This window comes from Lynx rufus, unplaced genomic scaffold, assembly GCF_022079265.1.
Source record: "Lynx rufus isolate CCGP_SWC_20201006 ecotype Redwood Valley unplaced genomic scaffold, mLynRuf1.p SCAF_5, whole genome shotgun sequence".
Classification (NCBI taxonomy): domain Eukaryota; kingdom Metazoa; phylum Chordata; class Mammalia; order Carnivora; family Felidae; genus Lynx; species Lynx rufus.
Window position 1 is genome coordinate 37,535,508 of NW_025814867.1, and position 16,998 is coordinate 37,552,505.

Here is a 16,998-nt window from a genome sequence, read left to right on the forward strand (position 1 = left end):
CTGTCAGCACAGAGCCCGATGCAGGGATCGAACCCACAACTGTGAGATCATGACCTGTGCTGAAACTGGACGCTTAACTGACTGAGCCACCGAGGCACCCCAAGGCCTCTCCTGAATTTAAAATACAGTTATTATGATTTTGCAAACAACTAACATAAAATCCAAAACTGATTTAAAAGAAAAATTATCTGTATTCCCACTTATGAGTCCAAAAACTTTTATATATGGCTGAAGAGAATTCTGAACATTCGTGATTAAAAGCATTATTTCTCTTTTATGAGATTTCTGAAGAAAACTAGTCATTGCATACCCAAAAGAGAAATGTAAATCTTGTTGTTGCTGTCTTTAAAGTTTATTTATTTTGAGAGAGAGAGAGAGATCATGGGAGAGGTAGAGAGAGGAAGGGGGAGAAAGAGAGAGAGAGATCATGGGAGAGGAAAGGGAGAGGGGGAGAAAGAATCCTAAGCAGGTTCCACGCTGTCAGCACTGAGCCCCACGCGGGGCTCGATCCCATGAACCATGAGATAATGACTTGAGTTGAAATCAAGAGTTGGTCACTTAACTGACTGAGCCACCTAGGCACTCTGTTGTTGTTTTTTTAAATTAAATGTCCATCAAACAAGGTATACTAACCTTCTCTTGTAGAGTTGGCTGAAAGTGCTGAACCTTTCCAGATCCCTGTAAGGACTGCCAAATGTTGCAAAATTCATCATCATCTTTACTAGGTACCTGGCAAAGCACAAAAAATTTCTTAAGGAAGTGAAACAAAAAAATTAAGATTCATATTAAAAAATAAAATTAATTCACTAAAGTTAATTAGCAGTAGACAGGATCTTAACTTCCGTTATCTGAAATCTCAGTTCTTTTTTTCTGGAGCTCAGTAATCATAAAAATATTCTATTGGAGTGAAAATGGCCTTCATCATATGTAACTAGTTTTGAATGGTTTTACTGAAAAGTAAAATGTTTATTTCCTTATTTTTGCGAGACAGAGAGAACACAAATGGGGTAGGGGCAGACCAAGAAAGGGAGACACAGAAGCTGAAATAGGCTCCAGGCTCTGAGCTGTCAGCACAGAGCCTGATGTGGGGCTTGAAGTCACGAACTGTGAGATCATGACCTGAGCCAAAGTCAGACGCTTAACTGGCTGAGCCACCCAGGTGCCCCAATTGAAAAATCTTTAAAGCATGACAAATGCTATGGATTATACTAAATCAATATCCCTATGAAAATATTTTTTTTGCCTTCCAATGTACTGATATATTAACTCATTCAAACTAGTATCTAATGATTTTATTCTTAAAATCTTCCTCTTACACAAAAGCATCTAATAGATTAAAAATCACCTATTACTTATGGGGAACTCTTTTTGTTCAGATTAAACTCTGAAAAAATATGCACCAAAATTTAATAGTGGTTACCTATGAAATTTGAGAGTATTTTTGCTTCTGTTTCCTGTGCTCTTATCTCCTTATCTGTGTTTTCTAATTAGTCTATAATGAACACATATTACTTGGATTAAAATGAGGTTAAGATAAAAAAAAATGTGATTAAGATTTGGGGACATGGAATAAGGTTAAGTGTCTCTCACAAAACAATTCAATTTTGTCCCCAGAAAGATAAAATAAAGTAAATCACCCATGAGTTGCATAGTAGAAACTTGTAAATAACTTTTAATAAATTTAATTCTCTCCCTGTTAACGTTTCAAATTCATGTTATTTCGTAGTAGATATAACATTTGAGTTATATAAGAAAAAAATGGAAACTTTAGTTTCAAAGGTAAATATATGAAAACAAAACAGACATCCTCAGGCTATTTAAAAAATGTGTTTCTTCTTTAATATAATTAATTTTATAACAGAGGTAGAATGCTATCAGTAGCACTCTTTACTAGTCCATTAACTTAAAATAAATCTGAAATTGATTTGAACTAAAATTTTTTTAAAAACTAAGTCAAATTATGTTTCCACTTACAAAGTCTGCCTGTGATTTGTAAGGGGCAGAAAGAAATGAGACTAAGCGCCTTACTTGAGTAGGAACAAAAAGTGATTGCGGGGAATGGTTCAGGCCTCCCAAATGCCCAGAGGAAATTGATGAATTTGAGCTATAGTGATTCACAGCTGGTTGTGGTTTCACAATGGCTGTCAACTTCTGATTTCCAGTTTCAGAGCGACTCCCATGAGAAAGATTCACCAAGGCACTTGTTGGCAGTCGATAACCTCTACCAGGTGAGCACCTAAAAGTAAACAGTTATTTCAGGGGGAAATAATACTAAATGTGTTAGGGAGCAGACAAATCAAATTATTTTTGGGTGGACAGTCAGTCCATAATCTGAATTAATAAACGTTACTCTTAAATTCAGCAGAGGAACCTGAAATCATAGAAAGATCTCAATTTATAAGATGATACATTTCTGAAAAGTTTCTGAATAGACTACTCAGTGCTACCAAGTGGGGGAACAACTCTTCTACAGGTGTGGTGTGCAAGGGATGTGTGTATGTGTTAGTTTGCTCTCAGAAGGCTGGCAACAAAATATCTGAGTATAACTAAAAATTTATGAATTAAATGTCAAGCTTCTTTTAAAAACTGGGTTGTACAGTTTGGTTTATGAAAGACCAGGAGATACTCAAATGCGGCACTGTTCTCAGTGGACCTCTCCCTACACAATAGGGCAAATGTTAACTTTGATCACATTTGTCTCCTGATCAATTGCTGAGTCTAGCCTTTTTATCCTCACCTTCCCATCTTAAAGTTATGGACCCAGGAAGGCTTACTAGACAAGTATTTGTGATTTCCTTCCTTCCTAGCCTTAACAAAAATATTAGATATTAAAATAAATCTTCTCTTGTCAAAAGTTCTTAACTCTATTATGCACTTTTTCTAAGAATATAATCCTCTTATATTAAGAGATGATGGAGTAGAATTATTTTATGACAAATCTTTACATGATTTGTAGAAAATATGTTCATGAGAACTATACTTAAAGATTCTGCATTATAGAAATGAATGTACAGGTAATCTTTTACATAGCTCTCTATCAGTAAAGAAATCCAGTGCCTCTACCTAGGAGTGAAAAAAAAGACACAGAGAAAAAAGTTAATCATCTTAAAAATGTATCTTCTAAGTTACTGGGCTAAGGTTACTGGTGATCAAACATTTTCATGAAAAATAAAATCAGATATGAGATCCAGACTCTGCTGCTGCATTTGAAGATTGTAGACAGTTAAAGTCTTTCGGTAACAGGCACATTTGAGTTGTAAAACAACAGTAATAGCATTGTGAGGGTTACTTGGAAAAGGACTGACAATAGTGATTTTATGCAAATAAGCTAAACAAGGGGTGCCTGGGTGGCTCAGGTGGTTAAGTGTTCGACTCTAGATCTTGGCTCAGATCTCAGGGTCATGAGTTCAAGCCGTCTTGGGCTCCATGCTGGGTGTGGAGCCTACTTTTAAAAAGAAAAGAGACTAAACCAGAGTAATCAATTTTTTATTTAATTAGTCACTAATCAAAATAGAGGAGAAAAAGAAACTAAGCTAAATTCAGTTTAGCTTTCCAGCTAGTTTCTAGAAGGGAGACAGGAAACTGGAAAGGACTTCATTTAATCCTCACAAGAATCTAGTGAAGTATGTATCTTCATTATAAATGAGGAAATTGAGGGTCAGAATGCTTTTAACTACCTACCCAAGGTAACTCAAAGAATAAGTGAGAGAACCCATTCCATGTACCTTTCATTCTATCATAATCCTTTTTCCTGTACATTTTCTATCAGTGCTTCCCCCAAATAAATAAAACTCACCCATATTAATTTAAACAAAAAATCCAATTCTCTTCCTTTAAACCTGCTAACCTCCAGTTATCTTTTCTCTCCTTCATGGTCAAACTTCTCAAGGGTCAGCTCCATTTCCTGCCTCCTCAAACCACCTGAGTCTGGCTTCAGCATCCACAATTCCACTAAAATGCAAATCTGATGTCACAGCTTTGATTTTGATGACTTCACATTGCTTTAAGGATGAAGGCCAAGATACCAAAATCTTAACATGTCCTCAAAGTTGGCTTACAAGTCCCTGCAGTGTGGTTCTTGCTTTTCTCTTTTACTCTAATCTTGTTAAAGTTCAGACACACTTGCATTTTTTTTTTTTGAATGACTGAATAGGTCCTTTGTTGTATGTTGTTATTTCTTCTTCATGACCACTTAACATTCTTCTTCCCTCTTCCTCCAGTTAGCTATTATTCATTCTTTAAGTCTCATCTTAAATACTTGTCAAGAAGGCTTTCTAGAATTCTCAGGACAAGTTATACTCTTATAGAAACCTGAACTTTTCCTTCCCAGCACTTCTCACATTTTAACTAATATTATAATCAGTTACACAATTATCTCCCCCACTAAAATGAAAGCTCTGTGAAAGTAGAAAGCATGTCTGTTTTACTCATTGCTACCTTCCCTGGTAGCAAGTATGATGTCTTGCATATAAAATGAATTCAAAACGGAGACAAATAAGTACAGTAAAGTCACTGGTCACATGTTCATATTCACAAAGTATAATTATCATCAGGAAATACAAACCTTATTGTTAAGCCTCCGGGAAATTCTTCATCAAATAATACTTCAAATAGTACATCAGCTTCTCTGTTAGCTATGAAAAAAAAGAGATTTAAAAATCATATAATGAAAAATCAGCTTATAAGTTTTTGAACTTTGAGAAACATTAATTACAATTATCAAAAAGTAGTGCAGGGGAATACACTAAATGAAAAATAGATAAACTCACAGATTACCAGTATTAATTTAAAGCAAAATAATATTTTAAGTTATACGCTTTGGGAAGATTATGTTTTTCTCTCTGCTTTTGTCTATGTTTGAAATTATTCATAATAAGGGGAGGGGCCAACATGGCAGAGAAGTAGGGGGATCTGAAGTTCCCTCCTCTCTCAAACAAAGCAAGGTTGAAGATAAAGGAATTTGAATTCCAAGAGTCTGGGAGGCAAAGAGACAGTAGCTTCCAGGAACCTACCAGGACAACCTGACGGGCCAGAGGTGTGTGACTGCGAACTGGGAGAGATAAATTGAACGGAGGGGAGGGATCCCCTTCTGCAGAGACAAAGGACAAGAAAGAGAGGCTGGGGAAGCATAGGACTGTATCTGGACAAGAGAAAAACCATGGACCTGGACAGAGAAAGGGCCAATCTCTAATTGAGGGGCTTTCTCTGGACTGGGCTGGCTGCCTGGATCACGCACCTGGGCAGGAGGGGAGTCAGCCCCAGGTTCGGTGGCTAGGTCAGGGGCACAGTCCACAGTGGGAGAAAGTGATCCTCTCCCTGGAGTGCTGTGGGACAGGACAAAGCCTGCCTGCCTCCGCCAGTCAGAGAGTGGCACTCCCCCAGTACCCGGGCACATGGAGCAGGAGTTTGAATCCCAGGCAAGCGCCAGGGCACAGGAGTCGGCTGGGCAGGACAAACCGCCTTGGTTGCACCCATGGCACAGTGAGGACGGCTTAAACAGAATGGTTTGGGACACCTGGTCTGTGGAGGAGACTGGGGCGTTGTCATTTTTCTCCCCATTACCAACAAGGTGGGGCTTCAGGCATCGGCCCTAGGGCCCACAGTGGAGATGTGACCTGCCTAAACCAAACCACACTCCTCTGCACCTGGTAACTGCATATCTGCTGGAGTGGGATTGATGCTGACAGACAGCACCAGACAGCCCCTCCTCCAGATCAGTGCTGTTGCACTGCCTGGTTTAATTCTCAGACAATTCTTATTTATAGATATGTTCTTCCTTCCTTTTCTCCTTCTTATCTCTTCCCTCCTCTAGTCTGGTTACTCTGGTTATTGGTTTGTTTAAGCAGACATATTTAATCCATTCTCTTGATACATGTTCCACACCTCCTTCTTTATTCTCCTCTCTCTCTCTCTGAATTAAGCCATATAGTTTCTGTCTGGACAATTTTATTTTCTTTTTCCCCTTTTTCCTCCTTTATTTTCCTTTCTCTCTCTCTCTCTCTGGATTAAGCTGTATAGTTTCTCTGGTCAACTTTTATTTTTTCTTTTTCCCCACCCCTGTCATTTTTTTGTATGGGATAAGGCCTCTTCTATCAGCACCGCTTCCACCATGTTGTTTACTTGTAGCTGGTGTTTCTGGCTTTTTGTTTTTGGGTTTTTTGTTTATTTGTGTGTTTGTTTTTGTTTTCTGTTTGTTTTTGTTTGTTTTCCTTTCCAGGGCTACTTTAACGAACAAATCAAAGCACACCTGGTAGAGGGTTCAAAACATCACTACGGACAGGGAGATAAAGTAACCAAAGTCACAACAACAGAGAGCAAGTAACACTCTCCAAAAAAACATCTTCTGCAGGGCCAGGCCCTGGACAATGTATGACCCCTCTTTAATATGGTAGTGTTTGCAGGTGCAGGACACATAACAAGCTTTTAAAACACACATAAGGGACAAAAAAACTAGCCAAAATGACAAAATGGAAAAATTCTCAAAAGAAATTCCAGGAAGAAATGACAGCTAAAGAATTTCTCAAAACAGATATAAACAATATATGTGAACAAGAATTTAGAATAATAGTCATAAGATTAATTGCTGGACTTGAAAAAAGCATAGAAGACAGGAGAGAATCTATTGCTACAGAGATCAAGGAACTGAAAAATAGTCATGATAAATTAAAAAATGTTGTAAATGAGGTGCAAAATAAACTACAGGAGGTGACAGTGAGAAATGATGAGGCAGAGGGGAGAATACGTGAAATAGAAGACAAAATTATGGAAAAAGATAAAGCTGAGAAAGAGAGATAAAAAAATTCTGGATCATGAAGGGAGAATTAGAGAACTAAGTGATTCAATGAAATGGAACAATATCTATATCATAGGAGTTCCAGAAGAAGAAGAGAGAAAGGGGCCAAAGGTGTGCTTGAACAAATCATAGGTGAGAACTTCCCCAATGTGGGGAAGGAAACAGACATTGAAATCCAGGAGGCACAGAGAACTCCCTTTAGATGTAACTTGAATTGATCTTCTGCACGACATATCACAGTGAAACTGGCAAAATACAAAGAGAGAATTCTGAAAGCAGCTAGGGATAAATGGGCCTTAACTTACAAGGGTAGACATAAGGGTAGTAGCAGACCTATCTACTGAAACTTGGCAGGCCAGAAAGGAGTGGCAGGAAATTTTCAATGTGATGAATAGGAAAAACATGCAGCCAAGAATCCTCTATCCAGCAAGCCTGTCATTCAGAATAGAAGAAGAGATGAAGGTTTTCCCAAACAAACAAAAACTGAAGGAATTCATCACCACTAAACCAGCACTACAAGAGATCCTAAGGGGGACTCTGTGAGTATTGCAAAGACCACTAAGGACCAGAGCCATCACTACAAGCACAAAACCTACAGACAACACAAGACTCTAAACCCGTATCTTTTTTTTTTTTTAATTTTTTTTCAACGTTTTTATTTATTTTTGGGACAGAGAGAGACAGAGCATGAACGGGGGAGGGGCAGAGAGAGAGGGAGACACAGAATGGGAAGCAGGCTCCAGGCTCTGAGCCATCAGCCCAGAGCCTGACGCGGGGCTTGAACTCACGGACCGCGAGATCGTGACCTGGCTGAAGTCGGACGCTTAACCGACTGCGCCACCCAGGTGCCCCTAAACCCGTATCTTTTAATAATAACACTGAATGTAAATGGACTAAATGCTCCAATCAAAAGACACAGGGTATCAGAATGGATAAAAAAAAATAAGACCCAACTATTTGCTGTCTACAAGAGATCCATTTTAGACCTGAGGACACCTTCAGGTTGAAAGTGAGGGGATGGAGAACCATCTATCATGCTATTGGAAGTCAAAAGAAAGCTGGAGTAGCCATACTTATATCAGACAAACTAGATTTTAAACTAAAGACTGTAACAAGAGATGAAGAAGGGCATTATATAATAATTAAGGGGTCTATCCATAAAGAAGAGCTAACAATTATAAATATTTATGCACCAAATTTGGAATCACCCAAATATATAAAAAAATTAATCATAAACATAAGCAATCTTATTGATAAAAATGTGGTAATTACAGGGGACTTTAATACTCCATTTACAACAATGGATAGATCATCTAGACAGAAGATCAATAAAGAAACAATGGCTCTGAATGATATACTGGACCAGATGGACTTGACAGATATACTTAGAACTTTTCATCCTAAAGCAGCAGAATATACATTCTTCTGAAGTGCACAAGGAATATTCTCCAAGATAGATCACATACTGGGTCACAAAACAACCCTCAACAAATACAAAAGAACTGAGATCATACCATGCATACTTTCAGATCACAATGCTATGAAACTTGAAATCAACCACAGGAAAAAGTTTGGAAAACCTCCAAATGCATGAAGGTTAAAGAACATCCTACTAAAGGATGAATGGGTCAACCACGCAATTAAAGAAGAAATTTGAAAATATATGTAAACAAATGAAAATGATAACACAACACTCCAAACCCTTTGGGATGCAGCAAAGGTAGTCCTAAGGGGAAAATACACTGCAATCCAAGCCTACCTCAAGAAACAAGAAAAATCCCAAATACAAAATCTAACAGCACACCTAAAGGAACTAGAAGCAGAACAATAAAGAAACCCCAAACCCAGCAGAAGAAGAGAAAGAATAAAGATCAGAGCAGAAATAAATAATATAGAATCCAAAAAAAAAAAAACCCACAAACAAAACAAAACAAACAAACAAAAAAAACAGTAGAAAAGATCAATGAAACCAAGAGTTGGTTTTTTGAAAAAATAAACAAAATTGATAAAACCCTAGCCAGACTTCTCAAAAAGAGAGATGACCCAAATAGATAAAATCATGAATGAAAATGGATTTATCACTACCAACTCCTCAGAAATACAAGCAATTATCAGAGAATACTATGAAAAATTATATGCCAAAAAACAGGACAACCTGGAAGAAATGGACAAATTCCTAGACACCCACACACTACCAAAACTCAAACGGGAAGAAATAGAAATTTGAACAGACCCATAACTAGTGAAGAAATTGAATCAGTTATCAAAAATCTCCCAACGGGGGCACGTGGGTGACTCACTCAGTTAAGCTTCTCACTTCAGCTCAGGTCATGATCTCACGGCTTGTGAGTTTGAGCCCCACCCTGGGCTTTGTGCTGACAGCTCGGAGCATGGAGCCTGCTTCCAATCTGTGTCTCCCTTTTTCTCTGCCCCTCTCCTGCTCATGCTCTGTCTCTTTCTCTCAAATATAAATAAATGTTAAAACAAAAAAATTAATTAAAAACAAAACAAAACAAAACATCTCCCAACAAATAAGAATCCTGGACCAGATGGCTTCCCTGAGGAATTCTACCAGACATTTAAAGCAGAGATAATACCTATCTTTCTCAAGCTATTCCAAAAAATAGAAATGGAAGGAAAACTTATGGACTCATTCTATGAAGCCCACATTACCTTGATTCCTAAACCTGAGAGAGACCCCACAAAAAAAGGAGAACTACAGGCCAATATCCCTGATGAACATGGATGCAAAAATTCTCAACAAGATACTAGCAAACTGAATTCAACAACATATAACAAGAATTCTTCATCATGATCAAGTGGGATTCATTCTTGGGCTGCAGGGCTGGTTCAATATTTGCAAATCAATCAATGTGATACATCACATTAATAAAAGAAAGGATAAGAACCATATAATCCTGTCAACAGATGTAGAAAAACCATTTGACAAAATACAACAATGTTTAATAAAAACCCTCAAGAAATTCGGGATAGAATGAACATACTTAAACATCATAAAAGCCATATATGAAAAGCCAGAAGCTAATATCATCCTCAATGGGGAAAAACTGAGAGCTTTCCTGCTGAGATCAGGAACACGACAGGGATGTCCACTCTCACCACTGTTGTTTAACATAGTATTGGAAACCCGAGCACCAGCAATCAGACAACAAAATAGAATAAAAAGGCCATCAAAATTGGCAAAGAAGAAGTCAAACTTTCACTTTTCGCAGACAACTTGGAAAACCCGAAAGACTGGCTAAAAGACTTCTAGAACTGATACATGAATTCAGCAAAGTCGCAGTGTACAAAATCAATGTACAGAAATCGGTTGCATTTTTATACACCAATAATGAAGCAACACAAAGAGAAATAAAGAAACTGATCCCATTTACAATAGCACCAAGAACCATAAGATACCTGGGAATAAACCTAACCAAAGATGTAAAAGACCTGTATGCTGAAAACTATAGAAAGCTTATGAAGGAAACTGAAGAAGACACAAAAAAATGGAAAAGCATTCCATGTTCATGGATTGGAAGAATAAATATTGTCAAAATGTCAATACTACCCAAAGCAATCTACACATTCAGTGCAATATCAATCAAAATTGTACCAGCATTCTTCTCAAAGCTAGAACAAACAATCCTTAAATTTGTATGGAACCACAAAAGACCCTGAATAGCCAAAGTAATATTGAAGAAGAAAACCAAAGTGGGAGGCATCGCAATCCCAGACTTTAGCCTCTACTACAAAGCCGTAGGCATCAAGACAGTATGGTACTGGCACAAAAACAGACACATAGACCAATAAAATAGAATAGAGAACCCAGAAATGGACCCACAAATGTATGGCCAACTGATCTTTGACAAAGCAGGAAAGACTATTCAATGGAAAAAAGACAGTCTCTTCAGCAAAAAACTGGACTGCTGGAAAAACTGGACAGTGACATTTAGAAGAATGAAACCGGACCACTTTCTTACACCATACACAAAGATAAATTCAAAATTGATGAAAGACGTAAATGTGAGACATGAAACCATCCAAATCCTAGAGGAGAAAGCAGGCAACGACCTCTTTGACCTTGGCTGCAGCAACTTCTTACTAGACATGTCTCTGAGGCAAGGGAAACAAAAGCAAAAATGAACTACTGGGGCCTTTGGAGTTTGCAGTTTTGAAGGCCTTGCAGTAAGACAGATAAAAGATGACAAAGATCTGAAAACATCGTAGTTTATTTAATAAAAGGAAGAGAATGGAGAGAACAGAAATATTATTAGATAGAATTGGCAGGGGTCTGTGACCTGTGTAGATAAAAAGGATGGAGACACCAAAGATGACTCCAAGGTTCTGGCTGAGATGACTTGGTCGATTATGGATGTCATAATTGAGATATGAGACACATGAGAAAGATTGCAATAAATTTAGATAGGAACAGAGAAGAATACATTTGGCAGAGAGGCTGATGAGATATATCTGGCAAGATTAAATTTATCCAAAATGCCAAGGTAAAGTGAAATAATTAGCTATAATAACGTTTTGAACTCTAAGCCCAAATTAATAATACAGTCACATTACTTGAGAATTGACTAACCCTCCCACTCCCCTCCATCTCCCTCTCTTTTTTTCTCTCCACCCTTCCCCTACTCCTTTCCACTTTATTGGTTCTGTTTCTCTGGAAAACCCTAACATAATATCTGATAATATCCTAGCCTGTGGTAGGAGTGGAGGGATGTCTGTATTTTTTATTAAAAAGGACTAGGCAAAAATGAACTATTGGGGCCTTTGGAGTTTACAGTTTTGAAGGTCTTGCAGTAAGACAGATCCTTTACTGCCCAGCCAAAACCAAGTCTGCAGAGCTCATCCAGTGTCCAACATCCAGCCGTACCTTTTTTTTTTTCAACGTTTATTTATTTTTGGGACAGAGAGAGAGAGAGCATGAACGGGCGAGGGGCAGAGAGAGAGGGAGACACAGAATCGGAAACAGGCTCCAGGCTCCGAGCCATCAGCCCAGAGCCTGATGCGGGGCTCGAACTCCCGGACCGCGAGATCGTGACCTGGCTGAAATCGGACGCTTAACCGACTGCGCCACCCAGGCGCCCCTCATTTTTTTTTTTTTTTTTTTTTTTCAGCCGTACCTTTTAACCTGACACTTTTACTTGAAATCTAAACTCAAGAAAGTGAGGCTCAATGAGAGGCAGGAGTTTCTCCTCTGAAGGCTTAAAGCTCACCTTCTAGGTTCCCATTCCCCATCTGAGGGAGGGGCCATTTCTCAGAAGATTATTAAGATTGTAAAAGATATGAGGATTGTTCACTCCCTCTAGTAAAGATGACTATGGAGATGAGGTCTCAGCTGAGGACAGTAATGACAAATACTCCCCTTTTTATTCCATGTCCATGGCAGGCATAGTTAAAAATCAACGACAAAGCTCTTTCCCACTCAGCATAGATACAATTTTAAAATGCTTCTCAAGACAAAATCCCAAGTAGTCACTATTACTGATAGGAGTGGTCAGAAGAAAGGAAACTTCTACGTTATCAGGGTCCCAAGACAACTTGACTAGAATACAATCCAATAAGCTCAGTATTTGAACAGCTGATGCATAGGGTTGAGCAGATAGCAGCAGGGGCTTGTTGTTTCATCACACCCATCTGACCCTTACCATTCCTCGCCCAAACAATCACACCAAGGTTGAGTGCCTGAGACAAGAAAGGACAGTGCTGCCAACACCCTGACCCCTTGGCACCTGATATGTTGCTTCATGCTACTTTGACTTTTTTTGGAATCTATGCTGCAAAGCAGCTCATGCCAGGCATCCCTCTGAGGCACATTTAGATCCTTAGTTGCTTCTTCCTTTTTCCCTCCATTTTCTCATATTTTTCTTTTTAATAAAAAATACACGACATAAAATTTACCATCTTAATGATTTTTAAGTGTGCAATACAGTTAACTATGCACATTATTGCTCTCTGCTTAGATATAAAACACTTAATTTGTGTTTTACTTTACAATACAGAAACAGTTGAAGACACACCAAGTACTGAGATATTACCCCCTTTAATTCCTATGATGGTGCCCCGAAGGCCAACTGGAACTGAAAAGTTCTCTCTCACATTTACCACACGGTCAAAAAGACGAAATTCTGCATCTCGATCAGGAATGACTCCATGTTGCTGTTCTAAAGGCTGAAGAGAAGAAAGCTTTAATTATTGTTAACTCTAATTTGAAATAGTTTTTCTATTACTATAACAAAAACATTGTGTTCTTTCTACACTTTCAAAGTAAAAACAACTTTGAATTCTTTGATAGGAAACTTACTCTGTACAGCAAATGGGGCTTCACTGTCACTCGTACCTTCTTATTATTCTTTCTTTGCTAAAGAAAAAAAATGTTTAAATATTTAAAAACATAAAATTATAAAATTGTTATTTGACTTTATATTAAAAATATAAAATTATTATTCATTTGGACATGATTATATTTAAAAAGCCAAATGAGTAATTAAAAGAATATTTGAAGTTCTTCAGATGCAGCAAGGAGGAATAATACATACTTAAAAAATTTTTTTAATTAAATTTTTGTTGAAGTATAAGACACAGAAAAATGCAAAGTTGTATGCATACAGCCTGTGAGTTTTTATGAGCTTATCTATGTATAACCATACTGAGTTCAAGAGAGAACATTAGTAAGCACAACATGAGAACTCCTGTATTCCCTCCCAGTTACTACCATTCCCCAAAATAACCTTATTTCTAACACAAAAGATTAGATTTATCTTTTGGAACTTTATGTAAATGTTATCCTACTCAAATACTTTTTTACTCTAAAAAGAATTATATCTGATGGCCAATGAAGATTTATATTAAAGGAAAAAAAGGTATGAAGTACTGATCTATGACATTACTGTCGGTTTTCTGGCTACTTATTAAAATTAAGGTGGCATTCATTTAACAAAGTCCTTGCTTTTGGAATCTTTCATGAAATTGGCTTTGATGTTTGAATTTTTTGATCATCTGACAAATGCCTGAAGAAGACTTTTGTCCCATCTTTACTCCTTGTTAATTTTGTGAACTCACACTCAAATTAAGCATCAGCTTCCTTTTACTGTAAGATAGAAATATTATTACCTGTTCTATCATCGTTTATATCCATTGCAATCCATAACTACCATTCACATTAAATATTTTTAAATGAATTCTCATCTACTAAGAAAAATGGCAGCAGTTTACTTATACGGCAGCCCCTATCTTTAGAACATAGTTTATGGAAATAAGCACAAAAGGCATAAAACAGCTCCAAGCTAGAGGCCATACAGTAGAGTTCATGTATTTATATATTGTAAAATGCTCAAGCCTTTAAATAGAACCTATTATCTTTTATTACAAAGATATTTGATTTATTCTTTCAAATGAATCTTTACTGAGTTCCCTTTACATGCCATGTATTAATCTGGATGCTAGGGATAAAACTGTGACCTATTCCTTTAGTCTACTTAGAGAGACATACAAGAAATAAAATAAGGAAAATATATAGTATGTTTGATGGTAGAAAGCACAGAGAAAAATAAAGCAGGTAAAGGGGATCAGCAGTGTGTAGAGAGGTCACGATTTTAAACAGAATGAATAGGGGCGCCTGGGTGGCTCAGTCAGTTAAGTGTCTGACTTCGGCTCAGGTCATGATCTCATGGTTTAGTTCATGAATTGGAGCCCTGAGTCAGGCTCTGTGCTGACAGTTCACAGCCTGGAGCCTGTTTTGGATTCTGTGTCTCCCTCTATCTCTCTCTGCCCCTTCCCTGCTCATGCTCTCTCAAAAATAACTAACATTAAAAACAAACAAACTAGAATGAATAATGAAGGCAGTACAGACAAGATGTCTATGCTTCCAGCCCACAGCACACTAGGACTAATAGGGTACAAGTTATGCCCACTGACAACAGCAAAAGGAGAAAAAAATAAATTTATTTATTTAAGGTATGGTGTTTTTTTTGTTTTTTGTTTTTTGTTTTGAGAGAGAGAGAGAGAGAGAGAGAGAGAGAGAGCATGAGCGGGGGAAGGGGCAGAGAGAGAGAGGGAAAGAGAATCCCAAGCAGGCTTCACACTGTCAGTGCAGAGCCTGATGTGGGGCTTGATCTCACAAACTGTGAGATTATGACCTAAGCTGAAGTCAGGCGCTTAAACGACTGAGCCACCCAAGTGCCCCCAAAATAAAAGAAATTTAAAGTAATTTAAAAAAGCAGACACCAATCCTGGGCCTAGAGTACTGCATGTGAAAAAAAAAAAAAAACACTCTAAGCACTCTAAACACTCTAATACCTCTAAGCACTGATTAGAGGACATGGCAATCAAACCTGATTCATCAGGCAAATTTTAAACAGGAATTTTCACAATTGGCTCCAACCACAGCTGCTAAATGAAAAACTCTGGGGTCTGGCTACTCAAAATGTGATCACTTGGGAACTTGTTAGAAATGCAGAATCTCAAGCCTCATCATAGAACTAGTGAAACAGAATCTGTGTTTTAACAAATCCTCCAGTGACTCATTTGCACAGTAAAGTATGAGAAGTATTGCTGTAGGGGTGGAATCCAGAATACACCTGTTAAAAAGATCCTTTAGTAATTTTGATAATTAGCTGAGTTTGGGAACCACTGCCCAATAAGAAAACTACTGATAATTCTAATGAAGATCCTACATTATAAAGAAAAAGTTTAATTATGTTCAGAATGTTCTATTTATTTTTTTAGCTTTTTTCTCCTTTTCTCTATTATCCTAATAACATTATAACACTAAAAAGAAAAAAAAGCCACTCCTTGACAGCACCTCCTTAACACATTAACTGGTTTTAAAAACATTCCTGTCTTAATCTATATGCACACACATCTAAAAAGTGTTGCAACCAAACAATAGACTATAAATTTGTATATACATCTTTTGTTTGTAAAGTAAGGGGAAAATGTGTAAAGCATTTTAGAAAGTTCTGCATCCAAATGGATTAAAATAAAATTTGGGGACTTAAAGTAATTAACCTTCATTAAGTAGAAAACTCATTTCAAATACAATGCTGTACAAATATATTTTATCTTAGGATGAAACATAATTTTTAAAAAATACAGGTTAAAAAAGAAATGCAGGTTTCTATCCTTAGATATCTGAGTGTGAATGAGTTTTCAAAAACTCAAACTCATGGCTTTAAGCCTTATATTTTCTTCGTAAAGAGAAAAAGTGTCATCCAGTAGTAATTTTCTAGACTGTCTTCACAGCTCTTGAGTATGTGATAAAAGAATTCAAATAACAATAGCCAAGCATCATTAGGCATTAAAAATAGGCAATATTAGAAGGAGTTTACATGTCCTAACTTAGTTAATCCTTTTGACGACCCTATGAAGTAGGTACTGTTTTATTCTCATTTTACCAATGAGGTAGTAGAGGCATGGAAAGGTTAAGTATCTTGTCTCAGGTTGTAAGTATTGAAAGAGGAATGGGGGAAGATGGTTTCAGAGCCCATTTCTAAACCTACTCTGCTATCAAGAGTAATTTGTTAGCAAAACAACATCATTTTAATAAAAAGGCAAATGTGTGGAAAATAAAATCAAAAGTTAAAAAAAGGAATATAATCAGACATAAATTAGAATCACTGAGTTCACGTTTTATTTGGTTGAAACACAAATGAATTAGTTGTAGAATGATATGCAGTCCATTTAATTTCAAATCTCATCAATCATCTTGGTTACTAAAAATTAGTACCTTGCACTTTTCGACTTCTTCCTCAATTTTCTCAACAATAGCTGCATCCAGAATTTGTAAATCACAAGAAGAACGAGACAGAGTACTGACAGGATGTCCCTTTAGCCAAGTAATAATTTCTTGAACTTTCTCAGCACTACATTAAAAACAATAATTATTTCACATTGATTAAAACTTTCTGAGGGTTTATACAAAGAGCCTAATATAAATTTCCTGAGGGCTGTGAATTATAAAAGACATCAAATACATAATTAATGATCACTAAACTTAATTGGGATTATAAATCTAATATAAACATGGACATATTACTTCTCAGTAATTTAAAAAAAACACAAAATTTGGGGCACCTGCCTGGCTCAGTCAGGAGAGCATGCAACTCTTAATCTCAGGGTCGTGAGTTCCAACCCCATGTTGGGTGTGGAGACTACTTACATAAATAAAACTTAAAGTGAAGTAAAATAAAATA

The 16,998-nt window shown here is 37.1% G+C and overlaps 1 protein-coding gene across 4 annotated transcripts in view; it reads right to left on the reverse strand.

Annotated features, from left to right (window-relative positions):
* The window catches only part of XRN1 (5'-3' exoribonuclease 1), a 121,331-nt gene that overhangs the window by 26,350 nt on the left and 77,983 nt on the right, over positions 1-16,998 (reverse strand). For all 4 annotated transcript variants that reach the window (XM_047100209.1, XM_047100208.1, XM_047100211.1 and 1 more), the window contains 6 exons: positions 16,533-16,668; positions 13,110-13,166; positions 12,844-12,976; positions 4,565-4,634; positions 2,029-2,236; positions 634-729 (listed from right to left, as the gene is read on the reverse strand). In XM_047100209.1, coding sequence (XP_046956165.1) covers positions 634-729; positions 2,029-2,236; positions 4,565-4,634; positions 12,844-12,976; positions 13,110-13,166; positions 16,533-16,668 — 700 coding nt within the window. The remainder of the gene's footprint in view (positions 1-633; positions 730-2,028; positions 2,237-4,564; positions 4,635-12,843; positions 12,977-13,109; positions 13,167-16,532; positions 16,669-16,998) is intronic.